At 51.3% G+C, this 14,113-nt stretch overlaps 4 protein-coding genes across 4 annotated transcripts; 2 read left to right on the forward strand and 2 right to left on the reverse strand.

Moving 5' to 3' along the window:
• Positions 1-138: 138 nt before the first annotated feature.
• CPAR01_00858 (short chain dehydrogenase) lies at positions 139-939 on the reverse strand (the record flags this gene model as incomplete). Its single annotated transcript, XM_060485148.1, has 1 exon — positions 139-939. One exon carries the CDS (start codon positions 937-939, stop codon positions 139-141), a length of 801 nt encoding a protein of 266 aa, XP_060356005.1.
• Positions 940-1,651: 712 nt separating this feature from the next.
• CPAR01_00859 (heterokaryon incompatibility protein) lies at positions 1,652-4,180 on the forward strand (the record flags this gene model as incomplete). Its single annotated transcript, XM_060485149.1, has 1 exon — positions 1,652-4,180. One exon carries the CDS (start codon positions 1,652-1,654, stop codon positions 4,178-4,180), a length of 2,529 nt encoding a protein of 842 aa, XP_060356006.1.
• A 3,807-nt stretch (positions 4,181-7,987) lies between these two features.
• On the forward strand, positions 7,988-9,515 carry CPAR01_00860 (FAD binding domain-containing protein; the record flags this gene model as incomplete). The annotated part of the gene is made up of 2 exons (XM_060485150.1): positions 7,988-8,300; positions 8,359-9,515. 2 exons carry the CDS (start codon positions 7,988-7,990, stop codon positions 9,513-9,515), a joined length of 1,470 nt encoding a protein of 489 aa, XP_060356007.1.
• Positions 9,516-11,054: 1,539 nt separating this feature from the next.
• CPAR01_00861 (carboxypeptidase cpdS) lies at positions 11,055-12,964 on the reverse strand (the record flags this gene model as incomplete). Its single annotated transcript, XM_060485151.1, has 5 exons — positions 11,055-11,203; positions 11,266-12,422; positions 12,489-12,536; positions 12,599-12,713; positions 12,769-12,964. The coding sequence occupies 5 exons, from the start codon at positions 12,962-12,964 to the stop codon at positions 11,055-11,057; spliced, it is 1,665 nt and encodes a 554-aa protein (XP_060356008.1).
• Positions 12,965-14,113: the final 1,149 nt, after the last annotated feature.

The raw sequence follows: 14,113 nt of genomic DNA on the forward strand, positions 1-14,113 counted from the left end.
AAAATGTATATTACTAGGCACTTGCAAATGATCCGCCAGCCAAGCAAAAGTTTTATTGTGTGTTTGAGGTTGTTCTTGCAAAAAGAGTGACACTCATTTTGCCATGAATGAGACGAGCCTTACTAGAACGCCTTCCACTTACGATGACAAGATTCTTCCGCCCTCAGTAAAGATGGTCGCACCAGTAATGTTCCCATCCTTCATCAAATACAGATACGCCTCCGCTACGTCCTCGGGCCGTCCAAGCCTCCCAGTCAGCGTCTTGCTTCGGAACCTCTCGATGGCCGCCTCAGGCAGCGTCTGGAACAGCTCCGTCGTCACAGGCCCCGAGGAGACGAGGTTCACACGCACGGGGGCGAGGTTAAAAGACAGGCCCCTGACCAGCCCTTCCATCGCGCCCGAGGCACAGTCGGCGACGGCCCAGCCTGGCATGGGTCTGTGGGAGCTGGAGCCGTTTGTCAAAGTCAGCGAGGTGTCTGGTCCGCGTGTGATGTATTTCTCCGTGGAGAGGAGGCCGGCGAGAATCGTGGGCGCGTAGGCTCTCATGGAGAGGGACGCGGTGATGTGGGAGGGTCGCGTGTCCGTGAGGGAGGGAAGGGGAGAAGATGCGTCTGCGGTGTAGAGGATGTGGTCAATCTTGAGGGAGCCGTTTGATGTTGCTTTGTCGAGGAGGCGTGTGAGGTTGGCGTGCAGGTTTTCGAGGTCTGCGAGGTCGATCGTATGGGTTCTGAGCTGGTGGTCCTTGGTGGAGGGGTAGGTTGAGCGCAGGCGGGCTTCGGCAGCGGCGAGTTTGGAGGGGTTGGAGGAGGCTAGGATTACGGTGGCGGCGTGTTCGAGGGATGCTTCTGCTGCTGCGTAGCCTAGGCCTGAGGAGCCTCCCATTATTAGGATGCGTTTGTTGGCGAGTTTGAAGGTGTATTTGGTGGGTTGGGTGGACATTGTAAAGGATTTGTGAAGGGGGAATGATGGTGTCTGGATTGATGGAGAGTAAGATGATGGTAGCTTCTTGCTTGGAGACGAATGATAAGTTGCAAGCTCTTCTTTGATGCAGTCTTGGATTTAAGCTGTCTTTTACGGGTTGGATGAGCTGTATTAATGCTTCGATTTGTTCATGTTCTTCCACCGAAGCGGACGGACAAGATCGGCACTATGTCTTGAGAACATACTATAATATTGGTAAACCCACTGCATAAATCACTTCAATGGAGCTTGAGCCGAACTTTGACAGCTGAAGATGGTCTTTTGGTGCCGCATTTCGCCATGACTTTGTCCGCACTGCGTCTCGCCCGCCGTATTCGTAGAGACTTCGGTATCGCGTTCGGACACCGAACGGACCAGCGATCATTTTTCGGCGCCATAGTATGGGGAGGAAGCTTGGTGGACGGGACCGAACCTACTTAATTTGGACTACGCTCGTCCGATAGTTGCGCCGCTCGTAGACTCCAAGGCCGCGCATCCCGCGGAGTGGGCCTCCCAAATGGACCCATAAATTCCGACCTCCGCCGGAAGCCGGGCCCGGATGGAACCCCTCAGCCGCCCCATAATCTGTCTGCTCCACAACAACTCCAGCCCCCGCCAAAGCTGACACCGGTCACGATGGCGGCCACTGGTCGTCCATCACCTCGGCGCTTTCAACCGCGTAGACCCCCGTATGAATCGCGTCGAGCCTTTCGCAGGGCGCGTGCGGCGCATGTCGCTTTCGCTCCGCATCCCAGATGATCAGCCGTCGCCTCTACGTCGTCTACCCAAGCATCTGATCCCATTTTTGCCGTACCTCGACCGCCCGGATACCTCCCACGCCATCGAAGAACGTATTCCCGCTGGAAAACATGCCTTGCGCCTGTCTACCATGGCCTTCTGGCTGCGCGCCTGCGCCAGCTCCCACGGCGACCACTGTGTTCCTCCCCCGCGGCCAGGTGCTGCTCGTCCGCTGTGGTTGATTGACGTGCGTGCCTATTGCTTAGTCGCAGTGAAAGATGACAGTGAAGAGGAGAACTCTTCTGTTTCACTGTATCCCTACGTGGCGCTGAGTTATGTCTGGGGCCAGGCGTCAAGCGCGACCGCGACGCTTGCCAACATCGCCGCTCTTCAGAGCCCGGGGGCTCTTGATGGTCAGGATATTCCAGCTACGATATGGGAAGCTATGGAACTGACGCGGCTTCTTGGTGTGCGATATCTCTGGGTTGATAGGCTCTGTATTGTGCAAGATGACAAGGATGCGAAGCCTGCTCAGCTGCTGGGTATGGCGGACATTTACGGCGGTGCCACCCTGACTATTGTTGCTGCGCAGGGGCGCGGTGCGGATGAGCCTTTACATCATGGGCTGGTCGATGAGACCGAGGAAGAAGGGGCCGAAAGCGGCCAAGGCGCGCTGCCTTGTCTGGAGGAGGTCTCCCCCGAGGAATGGGCGCAACGTCTGCGAGAGTCTAGGGAGGGGCTGCCGCGTTCTCCCCGAAGAGTAGTGTCTCCAGAGGATGAATACTACGGCTCACCTTTGTACTATGGATACCAATCGGATCGAAATCAACAAGCTGATGCTGATGAGAACCATATGGCAGCCAACGAGCAATACCTGCCTTTCACTATGGGATACGGCGGCTCACCTCACTACATAGGGTGCGGCTCACCGTACGATTCACCTTCCCCCATGGATATCGAGTCACCCAATTTTCTTCCTGCGTCGCCCTCATACACTGAAGTCGAGTCGCCGGTGGTAAACGAATGGAACTCGCCTCCATCCCCTGTCAACGAGCCACTAGCTATTCCTCAAGAGGACACAGATCCTCCGCCCGTCGTGCCTGACACTTTCTCCGCCACGGAGATGCCGAACGTTCGCCGTCAACGAGAGGTGGATGCGCATCGCGCTATTATGGAGGGGCATGCTCGGGACTTGGTCAACACGGCGTGGTGTCAGAGAGGCTGGACGTTTCAAGAGCTCATGTTTTCTCGACGACAACTTGTTTTTCACAATGATACCGTCAACTGGCAGTGTCATTGCGCGTCCTGGCACGAGAATCAAAAACACATAGTGACGGGGCCTTGTAGTGGCGTTGAAGAGAATGAGCAGCACAGCAAGGACAACAGCAAGGACGACAGTATCGAGAACGGTAACGACAATAGAGTCTCTGCCCCATCGTCGACTGAGCTTCTACCTTGCGTCTCCCCGTGGCCTGACTTCCACCGGTACGCCAGGCTCGTCGCGCTGTATAACAAACGAGTCCTAACATACGACCACGACGTCCACGATGCTTTCGCTGGGGTTCTATCCGCATTTGGTCAATCATTTCCCGGCGGTTTTATCTGTGGCCTGCCTCGCATCTTCTTCGACGCCGCGCTGCTATGGCAGCCTTACGACCCTTTAGTCCGTCGCACTAGCGATCTCTCCTCCGCTCTACCGAGTTGGTCGTGGATGGGGTGGCAGGGGAATCTTCAGTCCGAGAGCTGGCGCAGTGGTTATCGATATCTGCGCGGCGGAAACCCCGGCGATTCGGACGACTTTTGGCAGCCTGATTCTTGGCAGACCCGGCGGACTGTCGTGTGGTCGTACTCGTTGACCGTTGATGGGGAACGATTTCCAGTGGGAGATGAGACCGCCGAGTTCATGGATGATCCGGCATCAAAAGGGTGGTGTGAGAAATACTGCGAAAGGGCCCAGAAGCCATACTTCACTCATCCTCAGGCGGGAGCACAGGAATTCTGGTTTCCTATCCTTCTAGCCACAATGGCCAGCATCAACGATAGTCCTCCGTCGTGCCAGCCCGCTTACCTGCATGGTCTCACCCGACGGGGATCCCTCCAAATTAGCAGACTATTCCACGATCACCGCACCTCGCAGTGCGTATGCGCGACCCTGCGTGACGCGGATGGCCGTTGGGCTGGCGTGCTGAGACTTAACGCCGTCTCCTCAGATCCCGATGATTTTTACGGAGCAGCAGTCGGCGAGACGTGCGGGCTGGTCGAAATCTCGGCGGGATCCGCGGAGAACCAACCAAGAGAAGATGTTGGCTTTGACGGGTGGGAGGAAGCTGAGTTCGCGCGGCACAGGGGGAAGTACAAGTTTGTTAACGTCCTATGGGTTGAGTGGAGGGACGGCGTGGCATACCGCAAGGCATTGGGGCGAGTCTGGGAAGTTGCGTGGACAAGGGTTGCTTCAGATGGTGTGCAGATCACGCTTGGGTGACATGCGAGAACAGAGACGCATCCAGCGTAACATTGTAGGCCATTTGGTACGACGAAAGAAGTACCCGCCGACATAGTTCTGGAAAAGTTACGGGCTGGTACAGCTACAGATGTAACTAAACTCGGTTAGTTGGCATGGTTGGTAGGCGCAGCCCGAATAACCTATTCACGCCCAGTACCTAATCAACCCTCACGCCGCCGAGTTGCTATTACAGGACGTAGTTCGTAATCGCCACCATCCGCATACTAAACTTCATGTGTCGTCATGATTCCAAGCTTCTCCAAGGACAGGCTCTGGTTTGGAAGCGATACGATGCCCGTTCGACTTTCAAGACACGGATGGATTTCATGTTGACGAAAGTCGACCATGCCGGAAACTGGATACGACTGAACCCTACTGACGGAGAGCGGCAAGTCTTCATTCCGATCATGTCGGCGGCAGACGAGGACATAGCGATGCCTCTCATATCGTCATTGGTCGGCGAAGCTCGCATTGTCGATTATTCAAATCGCCTGACTTTGGATGATGACGACAGGGGACATCATAAACATTGCCTTAATTGCTCAATCGTTCGATCCGTGGTCTGCCATATGCTCCGTCTACATTTTGGTCGCATCGGTTTCTTGGACGCGATGAGTAGATCAATCGGCGTTGACGCGTCTTTCTTTTGCCATGCCTTCGTCCCTCTTAGGAAAGGATTTTAAGAGAGACGTAGGTCACGATTCGATCATCAGGTATATCTCCCCCCGCGCAATCACTGAGATAATGTTCTTTTCTCATTGTAGATCATGGTGGTCGGGATCTCCAACGAAGATCATTTCTGCATCCTCGCCCACACCATGCTTAACGCCTGCGATTATCTGCCATAGCATCTGACAGTGTGGCGCGGCATCTCGGGCTCTCGCCTCAGAACAACGATCTCAACACAACCAGAACTCAACGACCTCACATGTAAAGAATGGTTCCGGCCATACCTGGTGATGATATCGGCACTCAATCTGCTTCGAAATCTGCTTCGGTCTTCCTGCTTACTTGCATGAAATTCCAGACCCCTCATTGCCTTTCTTAACTCTACGCCGTCGAAACCAATCTAGTCTATCAAATATACTATTGAGGCATTGTTAAGACCTTGCCTTCACTCGTCTATACCAGTACTTCCTCTACTGCAGCGGCGGTAAAGTCTTGTACCTGCTCCTTATTGGGATCTGTCGCGAATTGTGGCGTGCAGCAACGGCCATACCAAATGAGTAGAAAGTGGCTTGAGCTTCCCAAAGTGAAAGTCACGAACTAAGTGTCTACGTACAGGATGAAGAAGAATGTAAGGTTCACGTGAGTTAGCACGCGGGTAATAATACATCTGCTGTTCCGTGTCAGGGTGCTCTACACCACGCTCAGTTTCTTCACGCGATTGTTTATCCTGTAGTTCGGCTCTGCGATTCCATTGTCAGCAATCTCCCAATTTCCTTCTTTCAGTCGGAGTTTAGTGGTTAGCCTGCGTAGCCGTCGTCGTGACCGCTCCGTTCCGGTAATACCCCCAGATTCAGACACATCGTCGACCATTTGCATAATTCATGAAGGGACGCGCCGAAAGTGGGCCCACTAGAGAGCAACGCCATGCATCTCGGTCCCACCCGCCTCACAACAAAAAACACAAGACAACAAGAACCCTATTCCATCGTCGGTAAATCGTCTTGCAGTGCTCTTCGCCATAGAGCCCCACTCTTATAGACTTACCGCAACTAAAGCAACAGCCCATCAAGCAGTTTTGTGCCTCATCATGTTTTGAGCCGGCCAAAGCAACTGATTGTACCACTAAGCAAGAGCTTTCGTAATGGTACACCAGCTTCCTATTCAGCACTAAACAGCTACGCCTCTTAGGGAGCAATCGTGCCGGCCGCAGTAGTATACTCTAAATCTTGGCTGGTGCGTTGGTCATATTTTTGCGAGGCAACTCTGCGTAGTGCATCGCTTTCCGCGGGAGACCTATTTCCACAACCTGGCAAGATACTTTTCTCGTTCCATGGGACTTCTAGAATGTATCCCGTCGGCTTTCTAATGGAGGAGTTTCCTATAGCGGAAAAGGATGCCGTCACGTTCGGACTTATCGTCAGCCTGTCACCCCACTCTTTCAGAATGCACATGCATGATGTACGAGACTGCTTAATGGAGTAGCCGATGGGATTATAAAGCCTTGTCCCTATCGTTCTCCCTATGGCAGTCTTACGTTTTCTAGCGCTTTTCCCCAATAAGAACTTTTCCTGAAGCCCCACGTTGCGGAATGCTAGGAATCATCTGGATTCTTCTTGTTTTGGTCGCGTAATATATTGTTGATCGACAACCGAACATTAGACAAAGCTAGAAAATACTTGAGAAAGTTTATTGGGCTTTCGCCGGTATTGAATCTACAGGGTTTTCGGGACTTTGTTTGAAATAGGAAAGGTTGGAGGACATATTGAGAACACATTACTACTAACCTTATACGTTATTTGGGTTGGTGGCGCCGGGAAACCGAGGATGAATTTTGAGCTGTGAAGCTATCTCGTCGGAAGTGCCTGCCGATTGCTACCGTGGTGGATCTCGTTCGCTTTGGGCAAAGGTTTCGTTAGGGGCATCCCTGGGGAGCGTCCACGCGCAACAGCACATAGACCGGGGGAGGAAGTCAACCAAATTCTCCATGAAATAAATGGCAGTAGATTTTATCAAAAGGCCTCAGCAACATGGATCTTGCTCATAACTAGATAAGTTAGTTGTTTGTAGACGTGGATCTACTTCTATAGTAGCTTAGTATCTCTACTCCGCATCACTACTCCGGCTAAGATGTTCAAGTCCGTATTCGTGGGCGTGAAACAGTCGCAAAGTTCGAGCCAGCGTGGGATTCAATATCACGTTCCGACATCTGACACAGCCAAGTTCGGGATTTTCGGGTGCTTCAGTGACGACAGTGAAAGAGGTTTCTTTGCATGTTGCTGACCTTGTGTCTCACAAGAAGGTGTGGTAGAAGTCCGAAGTACCGGCATGGTCAATTCATCCGAGGAAGCCGCCGAGATATTTATGTCGGGCGAAAAATTAGGCTGGCCCGGACAATTCGGGCTGTCGAAATCATTGCGTGCTATCGGGGATGCGCTAGAAAAACAAGATCTCATTCAAGACGTACACAAAATTATCTAAGACTCCTGGGTTTTGCTCGAAAGCCGCGACCGTGATATGAGCTCAGCAGAAAGGGTTATCATAGAGCCAGCCATGCTGCTCAAATGAGAAGGACGACGGAAGGACGACACGTGAGCTCGTAATTGAAACGCTCTACCTGCTGCCTTTGCTTGCAACCCAGTAGTTTTACGGGCTAGAGCCTCTGCAATACACGATATTAACAAAGCTACAAGTCGGACACTTGTAGTTGTGTATCTTTCGTCCATCTCAAAGTTGAGCCATATGGCCCATTTGGGTAGGTGTACTTGTTGCTGCTATTACTCGCACATATGCGGGTCAATCTTCACAAAGCCCACACCGCGGACCACGGAACTGCCCAACTTTAAGAGGGAGAAAAGAGAAAAGCCAAGAAATGAGCTATCAAGTGCTTCAGTCTAGCGGACCATCACAGCAGTAATGCTGGGCTGCCGCCGGAATTTCGGCTCCTCTGGTAGTCCGTAACTCCATGGCGTGGTCTGTCGATGGTAATTACTCAAAGGGCGATGATGAGAAGTTCTTTTTAAGGGCACTTTGATACCGCAGCTCAACGAAACCTTTCAATCTCTCAAGTTAACTTTCTACAACATTTCATCCCAACTTATTCGATACTTAGAATTCGCAATGGGTCGCTATTGCTCTTCTCTGTTCCTGTCTTTGACATGGTTTCTTACCACTACAAAGGTGCATGCCGCCACGGACCTGAAAGATTGTCTTTTAGAGTCTGTTGGCGGCGAAACCGAGAGGGCCAAATTCTCGAATGAAGCTGGTTTCCAGGCCGACCATATTCGGCCATACAACCTTAATTTTCAATACGTGCCATTTGCCATCCTTTACCCTAATAGCCCCTTGGAGGTTGCGAGCATTGTTGTTTGTGCTTCTCAACACGATCGCAAGGTGCAAGCTAGAAGTGGAGGACACGACTACACGAACAAAGGTCAGCTCTTTTGTTACTAAAAGTTTTGACTAGACAAGTGTATTGACTACTGACCCAGGGATTGGTGGCAATGATGGAGCTATCGTAGTTGACGTAAAGAATCTCAACCATGTTCAGCTCGGCCCTGATGGCATTGCGAAAGTGGGTTCGGGAAACAGACTGAAAGATGTCTGCGAGAAGCTTCACGCCAACGGAAAGAGATGGATGCCTCACGGATCGTCTCCCACTGTTGGAATCGGCGGCCACGCTACCGTCGGTGGCCTCGGACTGCATAGCCGCCTTCTTGGTACATCGCTCGACGTGATGGTTGCCGCAGAAATTGTCCTGGAAGATGGTACTATTGCAACTGTATCTGAATCACATCGTCCAGAGGTTTTCTGGGCTTTAAGGGGAGCGGGTGCGAGCTTTGGAATCGTCACCAGCTTCTGGTTCAGGACTCAGCCTGAACCTGACGCGGTTGTTAACTTCATCTTCACCGTTACATCTTCAGAACCGACGAAGCTCTCGGATGCATTCAAGGCCTACCACCAGATTACTACCAATCGATCCCTTGATCCGCGCTTGTCCTCTGTCGCAATCATCTCTAAGGACACCCTGCAAATCAGTGGCGTCTATTTTGGCGCGGAATCGGAGTACAGTAAGGTCAACTTCAGCAGATTGATCAAAGGAATAACAGAGCAGAATACTGTTACCAACTTGACATGGATGGAGCACATGAACAGGACCTTCGACACTATCTCCAACATATTCCCCGCGCAGTCATATTTTTATGCCAAGGACACAGCCGTTGCCTACTTGACGTTGCCCAGCAACGACACCATCGACGCCGTCTTTGAACATCTTCAGGGCACCGACTCGGGATCAAAGAACTGGTTCGTTTTGGTCGATCTCTACGGAGGTGCCGTTAACAATGTTGCGCCCGGTCTGACGGCGTTCCCGCATCGGAATCTGGCGTACTTCTTTGCAGTCTATGCTCAGACTGAGTCCACCACTCCGACTATCACATACGACTTCGTCGACAATGCTGTTCTTAAGTATCAGAGAAACGAGCCTCAAAAGTACCTGTCCTACGCAGGATACACCAACCTGAGGATCAAGGGAATCCCGCAGCAAAAGTATTGGGGTGACAACCTTCCAAGACTGGAGAAGATCAAGGGCGCCGTTGATCCAGGAGACCTTTTCTCAACGCCTCAGAGCATCAAACCACGAGCTTAGCTGAAGGAATTGTGGCTCTTAGACCGACCTTTGGATCATCGGCGGCGTAACGTTCGTCATTGTCAGTGTTACGGTGCGCAGACAACTTCACTGTCGAGATATCAAACTAAATCCCAATGTTGAATATATCTACTGTATGGCCTTGTGGTGACTTCGTGAAACCAGGAAAAATATAGTAGACTCACTTTAGCTCATTGCTTCATAACTTCCTCAAGAGATTGCAAGGACCTTAAGGCCACGATGATGCCCACATGAATTGAAAGGTCTGAAAGTGGACACCCCTAGGCGAAAATTTCCGAAAATTCCACCCTCCTACTCATCAAAATCGATTCCTCTATCGACGAGGATCCCGTAACTGCTATTGAACTCCTCCAGAAGGAGCATAAAATATCCACTATCGATACGATCATCGCTAGGGCAGGCATCTCACACATCAGCGCCCCGATCCGCGACATCTCCTCCACTACGGCGCTAGACCATGTCAAGATCAATTCCGTTGCGCTACTTCTCTTGTTCAGTACACCTGCCCCGCTTTTGATGAAAAGCAAGAAACCGATGTTCGTTGCTGTGTCCTCGGTGATCGGAAGCCTCAGTATGCAGGATAGCCTGGCCCAATCGTTCCCGCCGAGGGTAAGCACTAGCCCGTACGGAGCGAGCAAGGCAATGCTCATCTAGGTTGTGAAGAGGCTGAGCATTGAGGAACCATGGCTCACAGCGCTTGTCCTCAATCCTGGTTTGGTCGAGATAGATATGTCTGCCGAGCTAACCAAGAATATCGGAACGCCTGACATTAAGTATGGGAGCCATTGCGGTCAAGGAAAGTGTTGCAGGAATGGCCCGTATCATTGATCACGCTACGAAGGACGTTAGTGGAAGGTTTAAAAACTTTGATGGTGTTGACCTGTCTTGGTGATCATTCAATAACCAACGCTGCTCGTCACGGAATGACGGAGTAAGCGCGAAGAGAATACATACTATGTCGCTTGTGGTTTAATAGCGAAATCAGATGCTTATGGACGCCAGGAAAGATCGAGGTCTTATTACTGTTCTCATGGGACGGCCTATGTCTAAAATTAATTTGCCCTATTGTTCCTGACACTCTAAGAAGGGCTTCAGACTTTGCACCTCGCCACGTCTGTGTCAAAGCCTCTGTCTCATTATGTCGCTCTTGGAAGGAAATCCTCGGCTGTGGCAGTTTGGAAGATGGCATCATGGATGACAGACCAAACACTCGTACTAGGGCTGAGCACAGTGATCGTTTGAACCTCCGTCCACTATCATCAAAAGACACTCTGCTAGCCACGGAAATACACAACACCAGAATGACCAGTTAGAGTTCTGTGCTGCAATGAGAAAGTCTTCGGAGGCGAGTTTCAGGTATTTTGTATTCAAGCAGCAAGAAAACCTGCTATGCAATATGGACAACTTGAGATATCTATTTACACTGTGGTAAAGTTTGGTCGTAAATAAACCCTAAATTGTACATGTACCCGAGAGCTTTGAAAATGCTGACTTATAAAAGGTACCCGCTAAAGCCTTCTAGTGAGATGCAGACCCGTGCGTTGTGTTTGACCCCGTGAAGTCACCTGGAAGGGCAGTAAACATGAGATCGCTGGTCAAGTCCGTAACGCGGCCAAGAAGCTGTTCTAGGAGACGGTATCCGGCTCCTTGAGCGTATTGAGGGAGTTCTATGAAGCCGAAGGTTAGTACATTCTTGGTAGGGTTCGTCTTGGCTGACTTGGTTACTGACCGTGTCCGGCATTGAAAACACGAGCGAAGGTGAGGCCACGTTGTGCAACCCAATCACCAATCTTTCCAGCCGCACTCTGGGAAGATAGGTCGCTGTAGGCTGTGGGGAGGAAGAAGGTCTTGGACGGGAACTCATCGAAGCCTTGCTGTCCGTTCCAAGTCATGTTCTGAAGCACCATGAGCGTACCATTGGTAGGCACACGGAAGTCAAGGTTGCCACTGGCGATTATGAAGTTGTTTGTATGCTCAATGACGCGGGTCAGAGCGCCGGAGGCGAAGGGGTCAAGACTGACATCGCCAGTAGGACCAAACGGGTTCTCATCGGAGCACTTCTTCCAGTCTCTCTGCCCGGTGGGAATGTGGATGGCCTTGCGCATCTCCGGAAGGTTGAGGTAGGAGTGCCAGTCTGCCTTGTCAAAGCTGAGGGGTACAGAGGCGTTGTCGCCCTCGGCGGCCCAACTGAGGGGATCCGATGGATTGGGGCAGCCCTGAGAGATGTGGTAGATATTAGCACAAGGGCTAACTTCCGCGAGACCTTCGTAGACAATAGACGAGATTGCGCAGTCATCGCTGTTGTTTCCGGGTGGGAAGGGACCCTTGGGAGGGAAGGTGAAGTATTTCTCGCGCATATCGGCGTAGCCGCATTCTTTGTCGGCAGCACTGATCCGGTCGTAATAATTGCCAACACCAGGATACAGGCCCATAACGTTGTTGTACTCCTCGACGAAGGGCAGGGAAACCGCATGTTGTTGGAAGTCACCAGGGTCAGATCTGATGTACGGGCTGAACATCAATGCACCGGAGAGGTTGTAGTCAGCGGACTGGTTGGACTTGATCATGGCGTCACCAATGTAGGGGATGTAGTGGCCGGCGTAGCTCTCGCCGGTGAGATGAGTCTTGCGGCCCTTGGTTCCGAAGGTCTCCATCCAGTTGTGGTAAAAGCCAAGGAACTGCTGGGCAGTCTCCTCTTCCGTGTTGACTCCAGGCTTACCGACTGAGAAGCCAGTGCCGGCGGGCTGATCGACGTAGAGCACATTTGAAAGTTGGGACCAGCTAAAAATATTGTAAACCGGGCGGTAAGCCGAAGGAAACCAGGTGAAAGGTCCATTTTCCTGGACCAGTCCGATGAAAGAACTGCATCCAGGGCCTCCGTTCAACCTAGCAGAGGAGTCAGTATGCGACTAGGTCCGAGGAAAATGTCTTTGGGGGTTCGACGAAACTTACCAAATGGTGACCTCCTCAGATGCATCTGGATTTGTACTAGGGAAGTACCTATTGGAATTAGTATCAACGTTGTGAGATAGATGGCGGCTTAGACAGGTATGTATACTTACCAGAAGAAGAGTTGGCGAGTCTCGTTGGATGCTTTCGAGATCGGGATTTGGCCAGCATATGATTCGCCCAGATCCCAGTCAACCAATGGAATAGACGTGCCATTCACAAGGTACTCTTTTTAATATCAGTGTACGAACAGAAGAGAGGGGTCAAGGTTGGGTGGGCATACTCTCAGTCTTATCATTCAGGTACTGGTACTTCTCGGTGTTTTGACGACGCTCAAGATGGCGGCGTACAGGCAACCGCTTGGCCTCCGCAAGTTTCTTGACCGGGTTGAAGCCGTCGACTCGCCAAGAATCGGCCAAGACGGTGGTGCAAGGCAACAATGCCAGCAACAGGTGACGGATGGACATCGCGGAAACCATGGTGACACAAAGTTGGTGGTTTGAATGATGCTGACCAGAATCTCCTTCAGAGGAGGGTTGAACCGATCTTGATAAACACCTCAAATTGGCATCGACACGGGCCAATGGTTTTGGACGATGAGCTGCCGACAGCACTACAACTTCGGCTACCAAAGGTCCCTCAAATCATATATTTCAGTTTGCCTAATGCACAGCAGGAAGCTTAGCTGCTAGGATAGCATTTGGCTTCCGCAAGCTAAGCTTCTCGTAATCCGAGCCGATGACTGTCTTACCATGTTAGATAAGGGACCGATTGCTGGCACGGTAAGCATGGATGAATCATAGGCGACTCTTCTCGCTGAAACTCAAACGCAATCAACCCTAATCTATCGTCGAAATGCCCCTGAATGCTAAGCTTTCCAAGAGGAATTGGGCTAGGGAGCCCTCCTCAATTGAACTCATCGGTAGGTTATCCCGTGGAACCACTCTAGCATCTCAATCGCAAGACAAATGGAAACTCCAAACAACCCTACATCCGGATCGTCCGGTGAGAGTGCGATATTTTGAGGGACCGAGGACAGGCATGATTAATAAAACTTTAATCGTCTATACGAACCGAGTCGAACTTTCCGTTGGGCGATCCATTGGGGTCGATCTAGGAACACCCTCTGAGATCCGAAACTGACTTGACCACCCGTGCATGGTGTTCGGACGACGGACGTCGACTGAAGGTGATTTAAGCTTGATGAATATGGGATGAACATTCTATCCCGCTTGCCAAGAACGATCGGATGCGGTCCATTGTTCAACTTTCCGACGCAATCGATTGCGGCAGCTTGGCTTCGACCATTGCTTCCACTTTCTTAGCTATGTGCGGATTGAGGTACTTGGGGTGCCGGTTTCCGGCGGCCCGTAATTTCCGGGGAAACTGAAGATCATGTCGCTGTAAAGCTTGCTGAGCAGCGCTATGGCTCAATCAGGAATGTGCTTTGGTGATTTGATTTCGATAAGTGAGCATGTAAAATCACAGCTGCCATTCTTGCCCTAGAGAGCGAGTTTATTTCCAGCCTGGACGTTGTCATGTGCATCGGTAATAGTCTCATTTTGCTGGCTTTTCCTCCAAAATTTGATTACCAATTTGGGCAACCTTCTGCATTCCTCTCGCAGTTT

Source organism: Colletotrichum paranaense, assembly GCF_030867605.1.
Source record: "Colletotrichum paranaense strain IMI 384185 chromosome Unknown Scaffold_1.1, whole genome shotgun sequence".
Lineage (NCBI taxonomy): Eukaryota > Fungi > Ascomycota > Sordariomycetes > Glomerellales > Glomerellaceae > Colletotrichum > Colletotrichum paranaense.